At 29.7% G+C, this 21,021-nt stretch overlaps 1 protein-coding gene across 1 annotated transcript; it reads right to left on the minus strand.

Moving 5' to 3' along the window:
• Window positions 1–2,997: 2,997 nt before the first annotated feature.
• LOC125825146 (auxin-responsive protein SAUR50-like) lies at window positions 2,998–3,319 on the minus strand. The gene has a single exon (XM_049504484.1). It carries the CDS (start codon window positions 3,289–3,291, stop codon window positions 3,001–3,003), a length of 291 nt encoding a protein of 96 aa, XP_049360441.1. The 5' UTR covers window positions 3,292–3,319; the 3' UTR covers window positions 2,998–3,000.
• Between the last annotated feature and the right edge of the window lie 17,702 nt (window positions 3,320–21,021).

The following is a 21,021-nucleotide window of genomic DNA, read 5'->3' on the forward strand; positions in this document are numbered from 1 at the left end:
GTGATAGAATACGTATTTGACACGCATCACCATTTTTTCAATTTTAATTCGAGCAGCCTAACTATCAACAAATGTCAATATGGTCGGTCGCCCACTAGCCAATGGCCCAACTGAATACAACTTAGGTGGTACCCGCTATGTTACTACTCATTTATTTTTATAACTACCTAAATGATTGGACGCATGCAATTAAAGATTGAATCACAGATTTTTATATAATCACTCAGGTTTATGATAGAGAGGTAAGTATTTTTTTTTTTTTATTGTTAATTAGAAATCTCAAATTCGAATTCTCTTAGATAAAAAGTCACTTTTTATTAAAAAGTGTTTTACCATCTAATGTAGGACTTCATGAAAAAAAAAATTGATAAATTATCCCAGCAATTCAATCATCAAATAAATTTCAGATTCAAGAAGAAAAGAAGAACAAGTATGCTATCGAGGTTTGTGGATAATTTGTAGAAATTACTATAAATAATTTGAGACGAAAGGAATAGTTACTTAATATTTCCTCCATCTCATAATACTTACTATTTTAAAAGTTCAAGGCAATTAAATGAACTAGTCAAACATCTTTCTTAATTAATATTTTTTTTAAAAGCATATAAATAAAAAATATGATAAATATTTTGAACGGAGAAAGTAATAAAAAGATTCTATGACAAAGTATAAAGAGTTTGAACAGGCAATAGCAAACCATATAGTAGTAGTAATTACTTGTGTGAATTAAGTAACAGTTTTAGGGGGCTATTGTGCCTTCAAATTTTCCATATGATAATCCAAAAGCATGACAGATTATTCCATTTAATTTCAAATCAATACAAAATGGATTCTACATTTAATTTATCTTATTATATATTAAACTTAATCTTACTTTTTTAAAATAAAAAAATGAAGAAAGATGTTATTGCCTTTTTGTTAATTACACTGTTTGCATGTGCACCTTTGTCCCCATTACAATCAAACTTTGTCTTCAACTAACAGCTCTAGGAGATAATTTGTGTTTTTTAATACAAAATCTAGTGATTGGAATGTTTAGGCATATACCAATTCTGGTCCTACAACCATGTGCTACAAGAGAATGTGTTTTCACTATTGCAGGTTTTTATTTTTATCACTAATTGAGGTTAGTGATGACAGAACCAAAAATAAATTTCAACTATTATAGGTCGAGAAATACATCATTAACAATTTTTGAATTACGGAATAAATTTTGGAGAAAAGAATCAAGAGAATATACCTATTTGTACTCACAATCTTAAATAAAAAAGGATCATTTTTTTTGTTTGTTTTGTAATTAAAGTATATTTTTATACTTGAGAAAATTTATTGCAATTATATATTTTTTAATTCTTAATTAGTGATTTTGAGTTTCGAATACGGAGAACATAGAAACTCTTATTAGAAGAAAGTATTTTCTCCCCTTAAATGAATTATAGATAACGTGAATTTGAATTAATCAGCAAATACTAAATACATGGTTATAGGAAAACAGAAAATTAAACAAGCAAACTTTCTCCAAATTGTTTGAGAAGTGGAGTTTAATTTATTCAAACAAAAATCCTTAATTTTTTTATTCATTATTTTTTTTAAAGTAAAATAAGATTATTATTTTTTTACTGAGTTCATGAATTGATTATTCTCATTGTATGAACTAGGGGTGTGCAAAAACCGATTTAATCAATAAATCAAATCGAAAAAAACACTATTGGTTTATTAATATTGGGTTATTTTTAAACGGTTTTGCAAATTTTTTTATTGGGTTATTGGTTTGGTTTCGGTTTTATAATTATTGTTAATGGTACCAATAACCCAATAAGACTATACTAAATTTACTAGTCTTATTGCTAATGGTTAAACGATTGTTACTTTCACACTTTTTGTTAATGGTTAAACGATTGTTACTTTCACACTTTTTCCTTTGAATGTGTCTAGTGTCTAAACTTGCAAAAAAAATGATTGTTACTTTTATGATTATTACTTTCATGCCAAATGCTGGAAAAATCATATGGTTTATATGAAAAATTTCTTATCGTGTATATAATATATATGAGTATTTTTTTATTGGTTAAACCGAAAACCGAATCGTTAAGTACCATAAATCGATTAACCAAAAACAAATAAGAAATATGTTATTGGTTTGGTTATCGGTTTGACGTATTTACAAACCGAAAACTGATAAACCGAATCAATAACATATACAACCGAACCGACCGATGCGCACCCTAATCTGAACTTGTCCACTTGGTCCAACTAATAATTCAGAGAAGTTCACAATTCATTCGTCATTGTTTATCTTGATTATTAATTAATTTGAACACTAAATTATCCACTCATATATATAACAAAAACAAAGGTGAGTACTGGTTTTAGTCAATTTTGAGCAGGTCATCTGTTTTTCTTTTATTTATTAATAATCTTTTTAATTTTTTTGGTCAACCAAACAAAGACACCAAGAGGTGATCGAACTCTTCTTGACATTCAACAAGATTCACAAAATCCTTTCACAAAGATAACATAAATCTTAAGGAGGTCCAAAATCATTCTAATTCAAAAAATAGACTATTAACGACCCTCGAATCACAGAAAATATTTAGAAAAGAACAATCAAGAAAAAAAATAGATTTATACTCACAATCCTCATGAATAATTTTATTTTATTGTAATTGCAATTTATTTTCCATATTTGAGAAAATGTTGCAAACAATAATTTTTAAGGTTGGGAATTACTACTTGGAAAAAGCAATAAAAATAAAAATAAAAAACAATGAAATAAATATTTTTGGAATTTAATTGATTCTCATAAACAAGAATTTTCGACGGGTGTAAACAATCAACACCACAGACGAAAACAATAAGAGTACATGAAAACCAATATACAAAATTTCTAGTATTCACAATTATTTTATTTTTTTAGCAAATCCACTTTGATTTGCTAGATCTCCTCTCCCCTTCTCGAATTCTGTGCATAGCGATATATTTAGTGCACCAACCGATCGATCAAAAGTTAGAAATAAGAGTGCAGAAATCATGTTCATGACAAGGAATAGTAATTCCCAAATCATGATTAAATCCAAACTCTTCTTCAGCCCTTTGAAGCAAACTTTGAAATTCAGGATGAGTCAACCAAGAAATTGGAATAATATATCTGCTCCTATTTTCTCCCACATATACCACAAAATGTCCTTTTGGGACATCATTTGGTAGCCCATTTTCATTTTTTCCAAAGCTAGAACATTTTTTCAAGATTTGTTTAAGAGCTGCTGTTTGAGTTGCTTTCTTTAGAGCCATAGTAGAATAGTTTAATTTGTGTGTTGGCAAAGAATTAGAAAGATAGAGGTGTATTTATTGGAAAAACAAAGGCATGTGGGCTATGGATGTTTTGTGTGGGTGGTAACTTGAAATGGACCACTCACCCCTCTTCTAGCCTCAAAAGTCCAACTTTAATTTATTTTTTTTATTTTATTCGTATTAAATTACATTATTGAATCATATGCTAAACTTTTATTATATATTTAAAAGAAATGAAAATTAGATTATTAGCTTATGTGGTTTTGACCATATACTTTTATATAAGTTCTTGTAATACAAATAAGATTTTCATGGCACAAATGGAGTAGTTAATATTGACTAATATGCATGTAATCTCTTGAAGGGTAGGGAGGGGGGGGGGGGTGGGGGGGTAGGGGCCTTTGACCCAAGGGAATTGGGACGTGGCGAGGGGCTTTGTACGTTTTTCACATTGTTTAAAGTGATACTATAAAAACTTTTCAAACATTGAAGTGTAGGAATGGTAAGTGTAGGCTCGATATTAATATTAAAATTCGATTAAATTTGAATTCGTGTTGAAAAATCTCATATTGGGAGGTAAAGTGTTTTCTAATAAAAAACTATTTCATACCCAGAGGAACCTGCTAAAATCGAGACTTTTGATTAAAAATAAATAAATACTAACCACTCCACCACATCCACACGACCCTCGTCAGTTACCACTTCCTTTAAATGGGCGAAAATGTTCTGTTTTATAAACCAATCACTTTGATCTAATTTTAGGTCTTGAGGTCAATTTCACCACACATCAATAAGACGAAACAAAGTCTCCCCACAATTTATTTTTTAGGTGAACCTTTCTTATTTTTCACTTGTTTAGCCGTTGTGCTTCTTGTTATTGTTTTTCTTATTTGACATCATAACTAGGTAAAAGTTTGTAGTAAGAGAACCTATTACTAGTTCTTTTCTTTCCATACTAATTCAATTAAAATATTTGTGAAAAAGTCACTAAACATTTGTCAGTAAAAAATCAATAAGAAAATAATAAATTTACTAGCTTAACTAATTTAAATTTGCATTGCATATCACCATAAAAAAAAAAAAATAGTGTAGTAGATTGTTTGGAAACAAATAGTTAGTTGTGATATTTTTATTATATATTTTTTTTAAAAAAAAAAAGTGGTTGGTGTAGGAATTAGGATTATGAAATAAAGAAATGTCGGTAGGACAAGTGCCACTTTTAGTGATTCATGTTCCTTTTGAATTTATAAAGTGGAACCCTTTGGTTTATACTTGTTGGACTGCAATTTTCCATTTGATTAGATTTGAGTATTGATGGATATTCATATTCTCCACTCCTCATATTATGATGTTTTATATATTAACAAAGTCTAATTAATTATTTTTTTACTTTATATATTGAATACATACAAATACATAAATGAGGATAACTTAATATTTAAAGGGAATGGGCGATAGTACACTTAAGCTATACGTTCGGCTATAAAATTACGATTTACATTTGACTGCGGAAATTCTAATTTAATTTAAAGTTTGTTTTCTAATTAACTTTAAATTAATAGTATATTTAAATATAAATATTATAAAAAATATATATAATCAATTTCTGTATAATTTAATGTTATTGAATATGTGCACAACATTGAATATCGTAACTAGTATAATTATAAGAATTAAATAATTAAGACGCTGTAAAAAAAAATTGGAAAGAATGTTCCAAACAAACACTGCAATATTTTTTAAATACAATAGAATTGAATTTAAATAACAATAAAATAAACATTGTGTTTAGACTAACAATACAGTACAATCATCCAAACAAAGTGTAAATTACAAGAATGAAATTGAAAAATGTTAAGATAACTACAATATTAAAATACTTTTTTTAAGTCAACCGTCTTTTTAAAAGGGAAGGCTTGTAAGGCACAAGCTGCTCCGAGCCTAGTAAGGTTCATGACATCATGCGTCTTATCTCATAACTTGACATCGTTAGCGATGTATTAACGATTTCACCATTTTGGTTTTATCCTAAAACTGTTGACCTTTTTAAAATTTTTGATCAATTTTATTGCTTTTTACTCTAGAATCCTTCTGAGTCTTCCTTGTAGTCAAATGAGCACAATTCCAATTAACCTGTCCAATTAGATTTTCTTAAATTTGCCTGTGTTGACTATCTAATATATATATTTAAAAAACATGAAATTTTATTAAGATTACAGTTTTACATATTTGAGAAATCTTTGATGAGTTTGAAATGTATGAACGATCACTCAATTTATAATAACTAATCATTCAAGTCACTCGATTTTATTTTATTTATCAAAAGTCATCCAATTTTACTTAATTGACTTTCACGGTCATTCAACTTTATCTAATTAGTTTTGGTGATCATTTTAGTTGAAAATACAATAGATTTACTGACTATATTAATAACATTTAACAAGATTAGATTTTGCATATTCAACGGATGTTTGAAGTATGGAATCTGGTTGAATGGACCATTCAAAGGGAACATCATAGCAAGTGAAGTCATACTCACAAAAGTGACTATAAATTAGTAGTATATTTCTTTTCTTATTTATTAATTTTTTTAATTTTGATTTTTCATATACTTCCTTATTTCACTTCATTTGACCTACGCAAAATTAAAGAAAATAAATAAATAAGAATTTTGAATTTTATGATTTTAAATTGAAGATACTGCTCTTTCATTTTGTAATCTTAAATATATTATGTGAAAACATTAGTATTAAAAAAAAATTAAAAGAGAAATGATCATTCTTTTTTAAATGAACTAAAAGAAAAAATATAGTTCAAGCAGATTGAAACGGGGAAAGAACATGTTTAAGATTATTAAATAAAAAATATTTTAATATATTTAATATATATATTTTTTATCTAAAATTATAAAATTCATTTTTTTTTACTTTATCAAATTTCATATCACGTTATAATAAGATACATAAATTAAAATGAGAGAGAATAATATATACTCTCTGTCTCAATTTATGTGACACTTTTTTTTTAGAGTCAAACAATTTAAGTTTGATCGGAAATTTGCACATGAAATCTTTAATATTTTTGAAATGAAATTTATATAATTATAAACTACGTAAAAAGTACTATAAATCACAATAATTCAAAATTCAAAATGTTTAAAAGATTTATACAAAATTTACAATTAAAAATAAACTTATTTGAATCTCAAAATTTTAAAAATGTCACCTAAAATGGGACGGATAGAATATATAATGAATAACAGTAACAGACAGCTCCATCAAAGTCAAAAAGGCTTCTGTAGATTTTCTGACTTTTGGTAGATTCTCTCAATTTGACACACTTTTCTAATAATGTTTCCGCATGTCAAGTGACTTTCTACCTCAATCACTAGGCTATTCCGTGGTAAAATAAAAGAAGAAAAATAATTTTAATATTTATGATTTGACGTATCACGTATATATATTCCTCGTTCACTTATTGGTTCATCAACTACAAAAGTTATTTATATCTCATATAAAGATTGGTGAAGCATTATTATAGATATAACGAGTTTATTGACCTAGAAAAATTATATGATGAATTGTACCTAACATGATTTGATGGAGATGTTTGGAAGTTAAATATATACATGCAGTGTATATTACAACGATAAATAACATGTACAATGAAGCCAAGATCGAGTGAGAATAGTATGAGAAGACCAAATACACTTCCAAGTCGAGATGGGATTGCACTAGGGATTAACTCGTACCCCGTTTTTCATTTGCATTAGTGATGGATGTGCTGACGCGACATATTCAAAGAAGGGTGTCATGTTGTATACTATTTGCAAATGACATAGTATTGATAGATGAGACGCACGACAAAGTTAACAATAGGCTGGACAATAGAAGACAAACCTTGGAGTTTAAAGGGATCATCTTGACCAGGACTAAGAGAGAGTACTTGAAATGCAAGTTCAATGACATAGCTTTTGAGGAAGATGTGGAGGTGAGGATTAATAAGCTAGTCATTTAAAAAAACAAAGTCGTAAGTATGGATGAAAAAGAGATTTAAATCTGTGTATTGTGTGATAAGAATGTGTCACCAAAAATTAAAGGTAAGTCTTATAAAATGGTTGTTAGATCAACTATATTATATGATGTGGAATGTTTGCCAATCAAGAACTTGCACGTCCAAAAGAGGAAAGTAAAGAAGATGAGAATACTAAGATAGATGTGTGGGCATAGTGTGAGAGATGAGATTAAGAATGAACTATTCGAGACAAAGTGAGAGTGACCTCTGTGGTTGACAATATGAGGGAAGCAAGCTGAGATGGTTTAGGTATATCAAGAGAAGATACAATGTAACGAACAATCATATCGTTATTCAAAGGACATCTCGTGTGGAACTCTAATTTTTTAAAATACGTTGCCAAATTAAATTGAGGTGAAATGACAAAAATTTAGATATATATTTGAATTTGATTCATGTTGACGTCAGGCCACAATAGCGGGAACCTTACCGCTATGGCGCCACCGCTATAGTGCTTGTGGGTTCCATAGCAGGGTTGACAGAATCAAACCCTAGAAACCACAATTTCTTTTCATTTTCCTCTCACTTTTCATTTGTAAAATAGACGAGGGTTACTCCAAAAGCATCACTACTAAAAAAACAGCTTAAAAACGACGGGCAGAAAAGCGACGGACGGCGTTGCTCCAAAAAGCGACGAACGGCGTCGCTCCAAAAAGCGACGCCTTTTGTCACACTGTCCATCACTTTTTAATAAAAATAATTATTTTTAAAATTATTTTACAAAAAGCGACAGACGGCATCTCTTAGTCCGTCGCTTTTTTTCACAGATTTTTGCGCTAAATATATATATAATTAATAATTATTTATTTAATATATATAGAGACGCCGTCCGTCGCTTTTTATTAAAAATAATTATATATAAATTAAAAAATAACCACGTTGTCCGTCGTTTTTAATTTATTTTATTTTATTAATTAATTTTTAAAAAAGCGAGGGACGGCATCTCTTAGTCCGTCGCTTTTTGGTCAAAATATCTAGTCAACTATTTTTAAAAAGCGACGAACAGTGTCACTTAGTCTGTCGATTTTTGGTCAAAATATTGGTCAACTATATTTAAAAAAAGTGACGGACTTAGAGACGATGTCCGTCGCTTTTTATTAAATACCTAAAAGACATATTGCCATTTTCTTATTTTCCTCTCTCTCTTCACTCTTATTCTCTCCCTTCTCTCTCTCTCTCTCTCTCTCTCTCTCTCTCTCTCTATATATATATATATATATATATATATATATATATATATATATATATATCGATCTCCCTCCCATCGCCGTCACCATTGTCGTCCCTGTCGCCGCCCTTCCCATCGCCGGTCATCATCCTCTCCCAATGCTCCCCTTCCCCGTCGCCGTCGCTGCAGGTAAGGGGTTAATTTTATTTTATTTTCAATTCTAGTGATTATAATTGATTGTTTGTTAGTATATTATTGTTTCGGTTTGTTGGGTTGTGTTATTCAATTGTTAATTTGATTTGATTATTGTTAGTTAGGTATAGATAATTGAAGATTTTTATTTTAGGGTTTTTTTAAAAAAATTGGGCATTGTTAGTTAGTGAAGAATTAGCTTTTTTGTATTTTAGGACTAGTTTAAACTTGGGAATATGTAATTTTAGGTTGAATTAGTATTTTTTTGGATTTGATTTTATGACTAGTTAGTAAAGTGTTAATAACTTGAACTTAGAACTTGAACTTGAAATTAGAACTTGAACTTGAATTTAGAACTTGAACTTGAATGTAGAACTTGAAATTGAACTTAGAATTTGAACGTGAACTTAGAACTAGAACAACTTGAAATTAAAACTTGAACTTGAACTTAGAATTTAAAGTTAAACTTAGAACTTTAAATTAGAACTTGAACTTAGAATTTGAACATGAACTTAGAATTTGAACTTGAACTTAGAACTTGAACTTAGAATTTGAACTTGAACTTGAACTTGAAATTAGAACTAGAACTTGAATTTAGAACTTGAACTTAAACTTAGAATTTGAAGTTGAACTAGAATTTGAACGCGAACTTAGAACTTGAACTTGAAATAAGAACTTGAACTTGAACTTGAATTTGAAGTTAAACTTAGAATTTGAACTTAGAACTTGAACTTGAACTTAAAATTTGAACTTGAACTTAAAATTTGAACTTGAACTTAGAACTTGAACTTAGAACTTGAACTTGAACTTGAATTTGAACTTAGAACTTGAACTTAGAACTTGAACTTGAACTTAGAACTTGAACTTGAACTTGAACTTGAAATTAGAACTTGAACTTGAATTTAGAACTTGAACTTGGCTTAGAATTTGAACTTGAACTTGAAATTAGAACTTGAACTTGAACTTGAACTTAGAACTTGAACTTGAACTTAGAATTTGAACTTAAACTTAGAACTTGAACTTGAAATTATAACTTGAACGTAGAATTTGAACTTGAACTTGAAATTAGAATTTGAACTTGAACTTAGAACTTGAACTTGAAATTATAACTTGAACGTAGAATTTGAACTTGAACTTGAAATTAGAATTTGAACTTGAACTTAGAACTTGAACTTGAAATTAGAACTTGAACTTGAAATTAGAATTTGAACTTGAACATAGAACTTGAACTTGAAATTAGAACTTGAACTTGGAACTAATTAGCTTGAATATATAACTAATTCAGTTTAGAAATTAGATATGAACTTGAATTGAAAACTTGAACTTATTAAAACTTGAATATATATATATATATATATATATATGTAACTAATATTCTTGGATTTGAAGTTTATATTTAACTAATTTTTGAACTTTTCGTGCTAGGCAACTGAGGAAGCTCAACATCTAAAAAAGTTGATACAAGACTATATTGCTTCTTTCATCAAAGTAGGAGATAAGGTTGGTGCTTCTAAATTGCTAAAGTTCAAGTACAATTATTTTCAATAATATGTTTGTGTCCATCTAGTATTGATACTTAGCTTTAATTCTAGTGATTATAATTGATTGTTTGTTAGTATATTATTGTTTTTGTTTGTTGGGTTGTGTTATTCAATTGTTAATTTGATTTGATTATTGTTAGTTAGGTATAGATAATTGAAGATTTTTATTTTTGGGTTTTTTTTATTAAAAAAATGGGTATTTTTAAATTGGGCATTGTTAGTTAGTGAAGAATTAGCATTTTTGTATTTTAGGACTAGTTTAAACTTGAGAATATGTAATTTTAGGTTGAATTGGGATTTTTTTGGATTTGATTTTAGGACTAGTTAGTATAGTGTTAATAATTTGAAGTTAGAAATTAGTAATTGAAGTGTTATGAGTAGATGATGAATGTCATGAATTTAGATGATGAATGTTTGAATGTCATGAACTTAGAACTTGAACTTAAACTTAGAATTTGAACTTGAACTTGAATTTAGAATTTGAACTTGAACTTGAACTTAGAACTTGAACTTGAAATTAGAACTTGAACTTGAATTTAGAACTTGAACTTGAATTTAGAAATTGAAATTGAACTTAGAAATTGAACGTGAACTTAGAACTAGAACTTAGAAATTGAACGTGAACTTAGAACTAGAACTTGAAATTAGAACTTGAACTTGAACTTAGAATTTAAAGTTAAATTTAGAACTTGAAATTAGAACTTGAACTTAGAACTTGAACTTGAACTTAGAACTTGAACTTGAACTTAGAATTTGAACTTGAACTTGAACTTAGAATTTGAACTTGAACTTGAAATTAGAACTAGAACTTGAACTTGAACTTAGAATTTGAAGTTGAACTTAGAATTTGAACGTGAACTTAGAACTTGAACTTGAACTTGAAATTAGAACTTGAACTTGAAATTAGAATTTGAACTTAGAATTTGAACTTGAACTTGAACTTGAAATTAGAATTTGAACTTGAACTTGAAATTAGAATTTAAACTTGAAATTGAAATTAGAACTTGAACTTGAACTTAGAACTTAGAATTTGAACTTGAAATTAGAACTTGAACTTGAACTTAGAATTTGAACTTGAAATTAGAATTTGAATTTAGAATTTGAACTTGAACTTAGAACTTGAACTTGAAATTAGAATTTGAACTTGAACTTGAAATTAGAATTTGAACTTGAACTTGAAATTAGAATTTGAACTTGAAATTGAAATTAGAACTTGAACTTGAACTTAGAACATGAACTTAGAATTTGAAGTTGAACTTAGACTTGAACTTGGAACTAATTAGCTTGAATATATATATAACTAATTAAGTTTAGAAATTAGATATGAACTTGAATTGAAAACTTGAACTTATTAAAACTTGAATATATATATATATATATATATATAACTAATATTCTTGGATTTGAAGTTTATATTTAACTAATTTTCGAACTTTTCGTGCTAGGCAATTGAGAAAGCTCAACATCTAAAAAAGTTGATGCAAGACTATATTTGCATCTTTCATCAAAGTAGGAGATAAGGTTGATGCTTCTAAATTTCTAAAGTTCAAGTACAATTGTGTTCAATAATGTGTTTGTGTCCATCTAGTATTGATACTTAGCTTTAATTTAGAAATAATATATTTGTTAAGCATAAGTACCAACACTAGTTGATCTTATTGATGACAAAATTGATTTTCTTGCAAGATCATTTGTGTCCATCTAGTGTTGACACTTAACTTTAAATTTAGAAATAATATATTTGTTAAGCATAAGTACCAACACTAGTTGATCCTATTGATGACAAAATTGATTTTCTTGCAAGATCGATTTGTGTCCATCTAGTGTTGACACTTAGCTTTAAATTTAGAAATAATATATTTGTTAAGCATAAGTACCAACACTAGTTGATCCTATTGATGACAAAATTGATTTTCTTGCAAGATCGATTTGTGTCTATCTAGTGTTGACAGTAGCTTTAAATTTAGAAATAATATATTTGTTAAGCATAAGTATCAACACTAGTTGATCCTATTGATTTAGTTAATTGGTGGATTTAGTTAATGTTGTTATGTTGTTTAAATAAGTTAAAATAAATAATGTGATTTAGTTAATTGGTGGATTTAGCTAAAGTTGTTATGTTGTTTAAATAAGTTGAAATAAATAATGTGATTTAGTTAATTGGTGGATTTAGTTTTTTGAATTAAGTCAATACTAAACTAGTTAAAGTTATAAAGTTGTTTAAATAAGTTAAATTAAATAATGTGGTTTTGTTGATGCTATGGTCTAGGCTCTCGAAATGATGTTAGACGACTCCAGACAAGCTTAGAAGGTATTGGATCGTCACGTCAAGCTGAGGCACTTGACGGTGTTCAGATTGCTGCTATGTCGGATCAAATAGCTAAACTTACAGCGGCACTAGCAGAGTCGGAGCGAAGAAGAGTAGCTGAACAAGAAAACATGAGGGAGACCGTTCAGCAAATCAAAGAACAAGTGATGAACCTCGCTCGTCAACCAACTACTTCGGCTCCCGATGACACCGACGACGAGAGTGATGAGGATGATTATGTAGATCTCACTCCCTAGTTTAGATCTCTGGACATTTATGAACTTTTTGAAATTTTGAAACGAATTTTGAAAGACTTTATAATTCTTTAATTTATGATTTAGATACTTTTGAATGTTATTTTAAGTTTGTTGTTTTATGTTTTATTTAGATTGTTTATAATTGTGTGTGTTTGATTGGGTTGAATAGTGTAGAATTGAATTGAATTGCATTTGCAGGTGGGCAGCAGAAACTGGCAGTTGTTGCTGTTAAAAATATTGCAGAAAAAGAGACGGACAATGTGGTTTAGTCTGTCACTTTTTTGGGTTTTAATTTTTTTTAAAACCCAGAAAAGCGATGGACAGCGTGGTTTTGTCTGTCACTTTTCTGGATTTTAATTTTTTTAAAAACCCAGAAAGGCGACGGACAATGTGGTTTAGTCCGTCGCTTTTCTGGAATTTTCAAAAATAAAATTTCCAGAAAAGCGACGGACTGCGTCGCCTTTTAGAAATAAAAAAATGAAAATTAAAATAAAGTGACGGACTCCATCACTTTTGTTAAAAAATTCATAAAAAAAAAGTAAAAAAGCGATGCAGTCCGTCGCTTTTTGAAAAGCGTCGAGTTAAAAAGCGATGGAGGTGACTGCGTCGCTTTTCCGCCGATTTTGCCCAAAAAAGCGACGCAGTCCATCGCTTTTGGCCGTTGTTTTTTTGACAATTTTTTAGTAGTGCATCTTGAAGATGCTCCAAGTTTGGGAACAACGGATGGGAGGAATTTCAACGCAAAGAGGGTCAAAAGCTATGAAATTTTGGTCTACATCTGTAAAGATACGTCCCACAGAGCCAGAAACTCGAGTTAAAAGTTGTTCAACAGTTTTTTGGCACCAATGTAGGTTAGGCTCTACTAAGTAGCTATATCTGTCTTTAATTAATTGTAAAATACTTTGTGATTTGTTGGGAGTTTGCATGTATAAGCCTTCAGGCACGAAGATTGAGCTGACGAATGTGTGGATTATGATTGTTAAGGATGGAAGGTACTTAAACTTTTAATGTTGACCTTACAAATATTGTTGGGTGTTATCCTAGGGATGGTAACTTATGGGTAGTTGGGTTATAAGTAGAAAAATGGTAAGAAAAAGTTGTCTTGGACTAGGTGATGGTTGATTCTTTCCAAGTTATGTAATATATGTGTGTGTTAACTATTTTTATAGTATTATTTGTATAATGCATGATTAGGGAGATCAAGGAATGAAATCGAAATGATAACTTGTTAATTTTTCTCATGCAGTAAAAATGTTTAATTTACTTGTGTTACAACTATGTCAATATTTCATTATGATGGTGATTGTGATTTTGTGTTGTGTGACCATAGGTTGGCTCGAGTAACATATCTGGTACAAGTTGCTACCTGATTGGCTCATGGTGCAGATTACTACATGATTGGCTCGGATAACACGAATGGTACATGTTTGATGGATCTCTTGTATGTTGGTTCTATAAGTGAATCATATTTACTTCTTCATAAATGTGATTGTTACATGTTGGTCCATAAGTGACCAGGATGGTTCTTGTGTAGACCAAAATCTCATTTTAAACATTGTACATGATATCTTAGGGATCCTTGGTATTCCGGGCTACTTGAAAGGTTTGTTGAATCAAGTATGGATGATTGTTATGATTTTGAACATGTCTCGAGTGGTAATTGATGGGTAATTAAATGAGATGACTTTAGACAAGTTTTGAATGTGAACTTTGCAATTAATTGTCTATGTTTCATATGTGTAGGTGTGCAAATTCAAGTGTTGAACGTGATTAGTGAGAAAGGTCAACAAGAATGCTAAAGAAAGAAAAAGAACAAAAATATGCATCTGCTAAGCTATTGCCCACCTGCGCGGTGGTCACGCGCTCAAGTGCCCAGCGGCACACCCGCACGATGGTTTTTTAAAGTTGTTGCCTCTCCGCGTGCCAGTCACGCGCTTGGACTCCTTGCGGCGCTCCCGCGTGGTGTGGAGGCATATAATCATTAAAGGAAGGGTATTTTTAGAACTTCATAGGGAACCCTATGCTATATGATGTTAGATCTTGCCCCAAGGCCAGGGGATCGAAAAATGAGCAAAAAAAACACCAGATTACGAGAAGAGAAGGTTGAATACGTGGTACTCTACTCGAATCCCAAACGAAAGTTGGGATTCAAAGTTTGATTGCTATGTCTTATTTTTCATCTTTGTTCTTAGTAAACTTATTTTCATCCATGGAGTAGATTCTTAAAGGGTATTTGACAAACATGTTGTATTGATGAATTTGTTGGGATTTTGATTTTCATTCTTATGCTTGAACTTGTTATGGGAATTTGAATTAAATTGCCACCTTATTCATTATTTTTTTTAATCGAAAGGGGAATATCTTGGTGAATATAGTTGCATAGTTTTGTTGGATTGAATAAATATATTTTCTCTAAAGTAATCAAAGGAGATTGTTGATAATTATTGATTAAATCTCAAGGAAAAATAGTTGAAGGACGTTACTTCCTTAAGAACAGTCATTAACATGTTTTTGTATATTAGAATCACTGGGGTATAATTGATTTATTCTTTAACTTGAGATTTACTCGGAAGAGAAATCTAAGGCTTAAGGATACTCTAATTAATGAGCTATCGAATTCGAGAGAATCGATAGAACTTTAAATATGATAAATGAATGTAGTCAAATCACAACTATCATTATGCACTTGTTTCGTTTTGTACCGTATCTTTTATTATTGATATTAAACTTCATAGTTACTAATTGTTTTTAATTATCATTTAGTCTATAAAAGTGGTTCATAACCACAACCAACTCCTTTTTTATCACCTAAATAATAGTTAGCAAGATTTGATTGAATTATTATTTGTACCAATCCCCGTGGAGACGATCTTTATACTATACTATCTTTAACTAGCGAAGCGATAAACTTATAATGTGTTTGTGCTTGTCAGTTATTTAGTCAGGATGTTGATCGAGAGTTTCACTTATTCACTAGCTTGTATGGTATTGACAGTCTAGGTGGTCTGGGACATACTAAATAAGAGAGATTTGAATCAATATGATTTAGTTAGAGTCTTGCAGATGGTTTACTAAATTAGTCAAGGGTCAGGTTATTGGCGTGAGAGCTTGAAGAAGAGTAGTAGATCGGTATCAGAGTAAGCAGTGTAATTGGATTCAGAAATGGAAACAATAGAGAAATTCTAATGTTGATAGAATAACTGGTTTGAAAAGTCTCTATGTGATAGAAGGATTAAAACATGACCTGATATGAGAGTGGAATGGACTAGACAGTGAATTTGATAGTAGAAGAAGGTGGAGTGACTTGAAATAGAGTGTATAAGTTTCAAGGTAGTATGACTAAGTAGTAAGGGTGGTGACCAAGGGATTAGTGTCCTAATTATATCTCCAAGTTTCAAGTTTTCTTGATTATTTACATGATTATATGTGATGGATTGAGGTCAACCGATTATGTCTACCGTTAGGTGTTGTTTGTACTGATATTACTCTTGTTATGCCACTTGACATAGATTGGTTGCAGGAGTACTGATGTTTCTTAGGTGAAGACGAAGTTGATCACCCACAACTTATACCTCTCTTCTTTTATGGTGGGAGTTGTGTCTTATTAATTTTAAATCTTTTATTCTCTTAAAAGCTCTTGTACCTATTTACACTAGTTCCTTGGGAGGGTTCCGTGTATTTCTCAAAGGTACTGTATTTCAATAAAGTTTAAGAGTATTTCTGCATTTAAATAGGGTGATCAGTTTATATTTGTTCACTTTCCCATTTCATGTTTTTGAATTGGGTATAAAGCTTCTCCTATATAGGGTTACGTTAAAGTAGGTGGTCACACGGTCAGGTGGTTGGAACGTGACATACAAAGATTCCATAATGAAGAGTGTGAGAGGTTGGCTGTGATGGGTGTGAGAAAAGATAGATTAGGCAAAAAAATATATATATTAGGGAAATGTGATTAGATAAGCTATGACACATTTTTAACTTACTGAAGACATGACCCTATATGAGGGTATTAAGGTCAGCGATTAGAGTAGAAGGTTAGTAGATAGTCGAGTGTTGTTTAGTTTTTCTTATCAATATGATTACTATTATTACTCCCTACTTTCTTTTTCTTCATTTTTATAATTACATGTGTTTTCCTTTGCATCGGTTATCGTATTATTTGTTGTTGCTATTATTATTTTTTTCATTATTTTTAATGACTTCTTCAGTACTATATTTTCTTTTCATACTTGATTTGTGATGCTTTTTTTTTAGTCGAGCGTCTTTCATAAACAATCTAATTACACTGAATATATTATTTTTTTTGCTTAAAATATATCTTTGAACTATTAAAAACGTCCAAACATGCTCTCTTACTAATAGTTCACTGGTATATTGGAACTTTTAATTGTTCAGTGATAATTCACATTAGATACAGTTGAACTGTTTGTATTATATGTCATGTGTAAAACACATGTATCTGCATGTTCAATTTTATACAAATTTAAGTGTCTATTTGTGCACACTTGAAATTGGAGGCTATAAAATAAACTGAAAAACTCAACTTTTCGAAGCGGGCCAATTTTTTGTGCTCCACTTCTCTCTCTCTCTCCCTCTCTCTCTCTCTCTCTCTCTCTATATATATATATATATATATATATATATATATGAACAACAGATAAATGTAAATGCTACAACTGTGGCGAAGAAGGACACAAAAGTTACTAATGTAACAAGAAAAGAGTAAAAATATCAAAAATTGATAGACTAGAAATTGATTCAGATTTGAAATCTGTAACATCAATAAAAAGTGATGACTTCTACGAAGAGTTATATGAAGAATATTCAACCAGTTCAGAAGAATCTGATTAAATGAATCAAGAAATACAAAAAGAAACGGACAATTATGTACAAATCATTGAGACTAAAGAAGATCAAAGGGGATATGCCCTAAAAGAAACATTCGATGGAGAATTATTAAAGAAAATCCAAGAATTACAACTTAATCTCAAATTGGGAGATAATATATTCGATAGAATGCAAAGAATGTTTATATATATATATATGCGCACAGAAAATGCGAAGAGATAAGCCACTAATATCGTGGTGAAGATTAGATCTCATAAAATTATCAAAACTAGCGTTTCATATGTGTAAATTGAGGAGTGCACATTAATGTATTATTATTAAAAGATAAATCAAATTTAAATATGTATGTATGTACTACATACAAACGTACTATGTACTTAATGAAATTTAGGGACAAGTTTAAGGGTTAAAATGGAACAAGGTTGAGTTGAAGTGTCAAAATGAAATTTAAGGACAAATTTAAAGGTGTACATATGTGTTTGGCCAATATTAAACAATCATATGAAAATAACATCAAATTTTGCAACAAACTTAATAAAAAAAATTATTCTACTTGTATTAATGCTAATGAACTTAAATAAAGATCTACAAACACATAGGTAAAAAGATAATAATTATATATATATATATAAAAATATATAATCATAAATGGCAAGGATAAAATTAGGGTTGTGTATCGGTCGGTTCAGTTCGGCTTTATATATTATCGGTTCAATTTATCGGTTTTCGGTTTTTTAATACGTTAAACCAATAATATATTTTTTATCAGTTTATCGGTTTTGGTCCTTAACGGTTCGATTTTCGGTTTAACCAATAATAAAATACTTATACAATAAATATATGACTTCTCTAATAATTAAATTTGACGCGACAACACAATAATGTAACTTTACAAATGCTCATAAAATAGAAACAATAATAAAAAAACATGTAAAGGACCATACAAAGTGTAACACAAAGAGAAACTAAGAGGAATAAAGTTCTTACTTTAGATTTTGCCGTTTTGTATCATGTAAAGTTTTGAACTCAAAATCATTTTGAAGTGTGAATTGAAGGCTAAAAGGCAAAGACAATAACTAGTAACGTATTGAGATTAATTTATAATATTTATGTACAAGTAAAAGTAGTAAATTACTAGTCTTAATGGGTTATCGGTTTACCCAATATTAAAAACCAATACCGAACCGATAACCAGATAATTTTTTTTTATAAAATCGTTAACTCAATAACCCAATAATAATAAACTAATAACATTTTTTTTATTCGATTTATCGATCGATTCAATTTTTGTACACCCTTAGATAAATAGACTTTGGGGAGGATACAAGTGGAAGAATGACTATATTTCAAAGTTAAGGGCAGAATTTATTTTTTAAGAATTTAAGTTATGATTGAAAAATTGAAAATGATTTTCATCCTATTTCAAAGAGTCCGGAGTCAAAAGGGTAACAAAATCTTTTGAAAGGCAACAAAATTATTTATTCAAATTAAAAGAGCAACAAATTTAAACACTGTCTAAATCAGGGTTTCCACCGCAAGGTGCAGATACCCATGCGACCTGTAAGGCACAGGCAGCTTTTAGCCTTGTAAGGCTCAACCGCCATGAGCCTTACAAGGCACAGGGACAACTGCATTTTGCAGGCTTTTTTTAAAAACAAATATTATTTTTTTTCGTTTTGTGAATTGAGTATATGTACTTCTCATTATTTGACTTTTTCCAGTAGTGATATAGTTCGTGAGATGGAATTTGAAATATATAAAAATTACCTACTATATAAGATAGCACTTCAATTTTAAAAATACTCAAGTCTAAAGAAAATGAACATCAAGAGGACCCTAGTGTTTAAACAAGTTGCTGTAATTGGTGGTTGAATCTTTTCCAATATATGAATAAACAAAAAAAATATATATGTATGAATATTTTAATTAGTGATTGAATCTTTTTACCAAAATACGAATAAACAAAAATATAACTCATAATATCTCAAAAAGATTTGAAGCAACCTTAAACTCTACATTGTAAAATTTAACTCTTCCTAGTCGTCTCCTATTTATATTTTATGGATTCGAGTTAATTGGAAGCACGACCGCAAATAAAATCATAATTTTGTCGAGAAAATGGTCAAATATACCTTTAATCTATAACCGAATTCTCAACTACACACTTATATTTTACAATCATGGTATAAACAAAATTTTGTAATATCAAACCAAAGACTTATGTGAGCAAATACTACTACATTTTTTTCCATAAAAATAATGATAAGATTTTTATAGTTAACTAAACAATGTAGGGAAGATTATAATAAAAAATGGAAAATGGAAAGAGACCATGCAACTAAAAGCCTAATTTCAAATTTCTTAATTACGTTAAAAAAAAAAAATTGATTTTGTGAAATGAGACAGCTAGAGCACTATATATAGGAAGTGTTTATGCTTGTATGCATACTTAACTTCATCATCACAAGATGATCAAATGAGCTGAATGATAATTCGAGTCTCATTAATAGGAGAATGCATCATTCATGTCAGACTCGGATAAATTTGGAATAGAAAACTCAAACGATAGAGAATAGCTGCTTGGATAATACGCAGTGATATGTTTAAGTGCAACTACAAAAGCAATTGAATTTGTGGTGTATACTTAGTCTAAGGGTGTGTTTGGTATGAAGGAAAATGTTTTCCATGGAAAATGTTTTCCTAGAAAATGTTTTCCATGGAAAATGTTTTCCTAGAAAATGTTTTCCTGGAAAACAAGTTGATTTTTGACTTCTTTTCTCATGTTTGGTTGGTGAGTAGAAAATATTTTTCGGAAAAGATTTTGTGTTTGATTTATGAATATTTTTTTTTTTTTGAGAAATATCTTTTATTTTTACTAGGGTAGAAAATAATTTTGAAATTGAAAATATTTTTTAAAAACAAACTTAAATTTTTTTGGGGTGGGGTGGGGGGGTAGGGGGTGGGTTGAGGGTAGGGGTGAAAAATTGAAACTTTGAAGTTGAAAAGATTTTTTAAAAACAAACTTAAATTATTTTTTGGGGGTAGGGGTGGCCAGTAGGGGGTGGGTGGGTTGGACGGGGGGGATCGAGTGTAGGGGTGAAAAAATAAAAAATTGAAATTGAAAATATTTCTTAAAAACAATAAAAAAAAATTGATAGGGGGGGCGAGGGTAGTGGGTGGGGGTAAACAATAAAAAATTGAAATTAGAAATATTTTTTAAAAATAATCTTTAATATTTTTTTGGGAGAGGGTGGGGGTAGGGGTAGGGGTAGGGGTAAGGGTGGGTAAAAACATTGAATCTAAAAACAAGTTTTAAATTATTTTATTTTTTTTGGGGGGGGG

Source organism: Solanum verrucosum, unplaced genomic scaffold, assembly GCF_900185275.1.
Source record: "Solanum verrucosum unplaced genomic scaffold, falcon-dt-bn FXZP01000113.1, whole genome shotgun sequence".
NCBI lineage: Eukaryota > Viridiplantae > Streptophyta > Magnoliopsida > Solanales > Solanaceae > Solanum > Solanum verrucosum.

Excerpts from the sequence above, each read along its gene's own strand:
- LOC125825146 (XM_049504484.1), bottom strand. The coding sequence starts at position 3,291 with ATGGCTCTAAAGAAAGCAACTCAAACAGCAGCTCTTAAACAAATCTTG.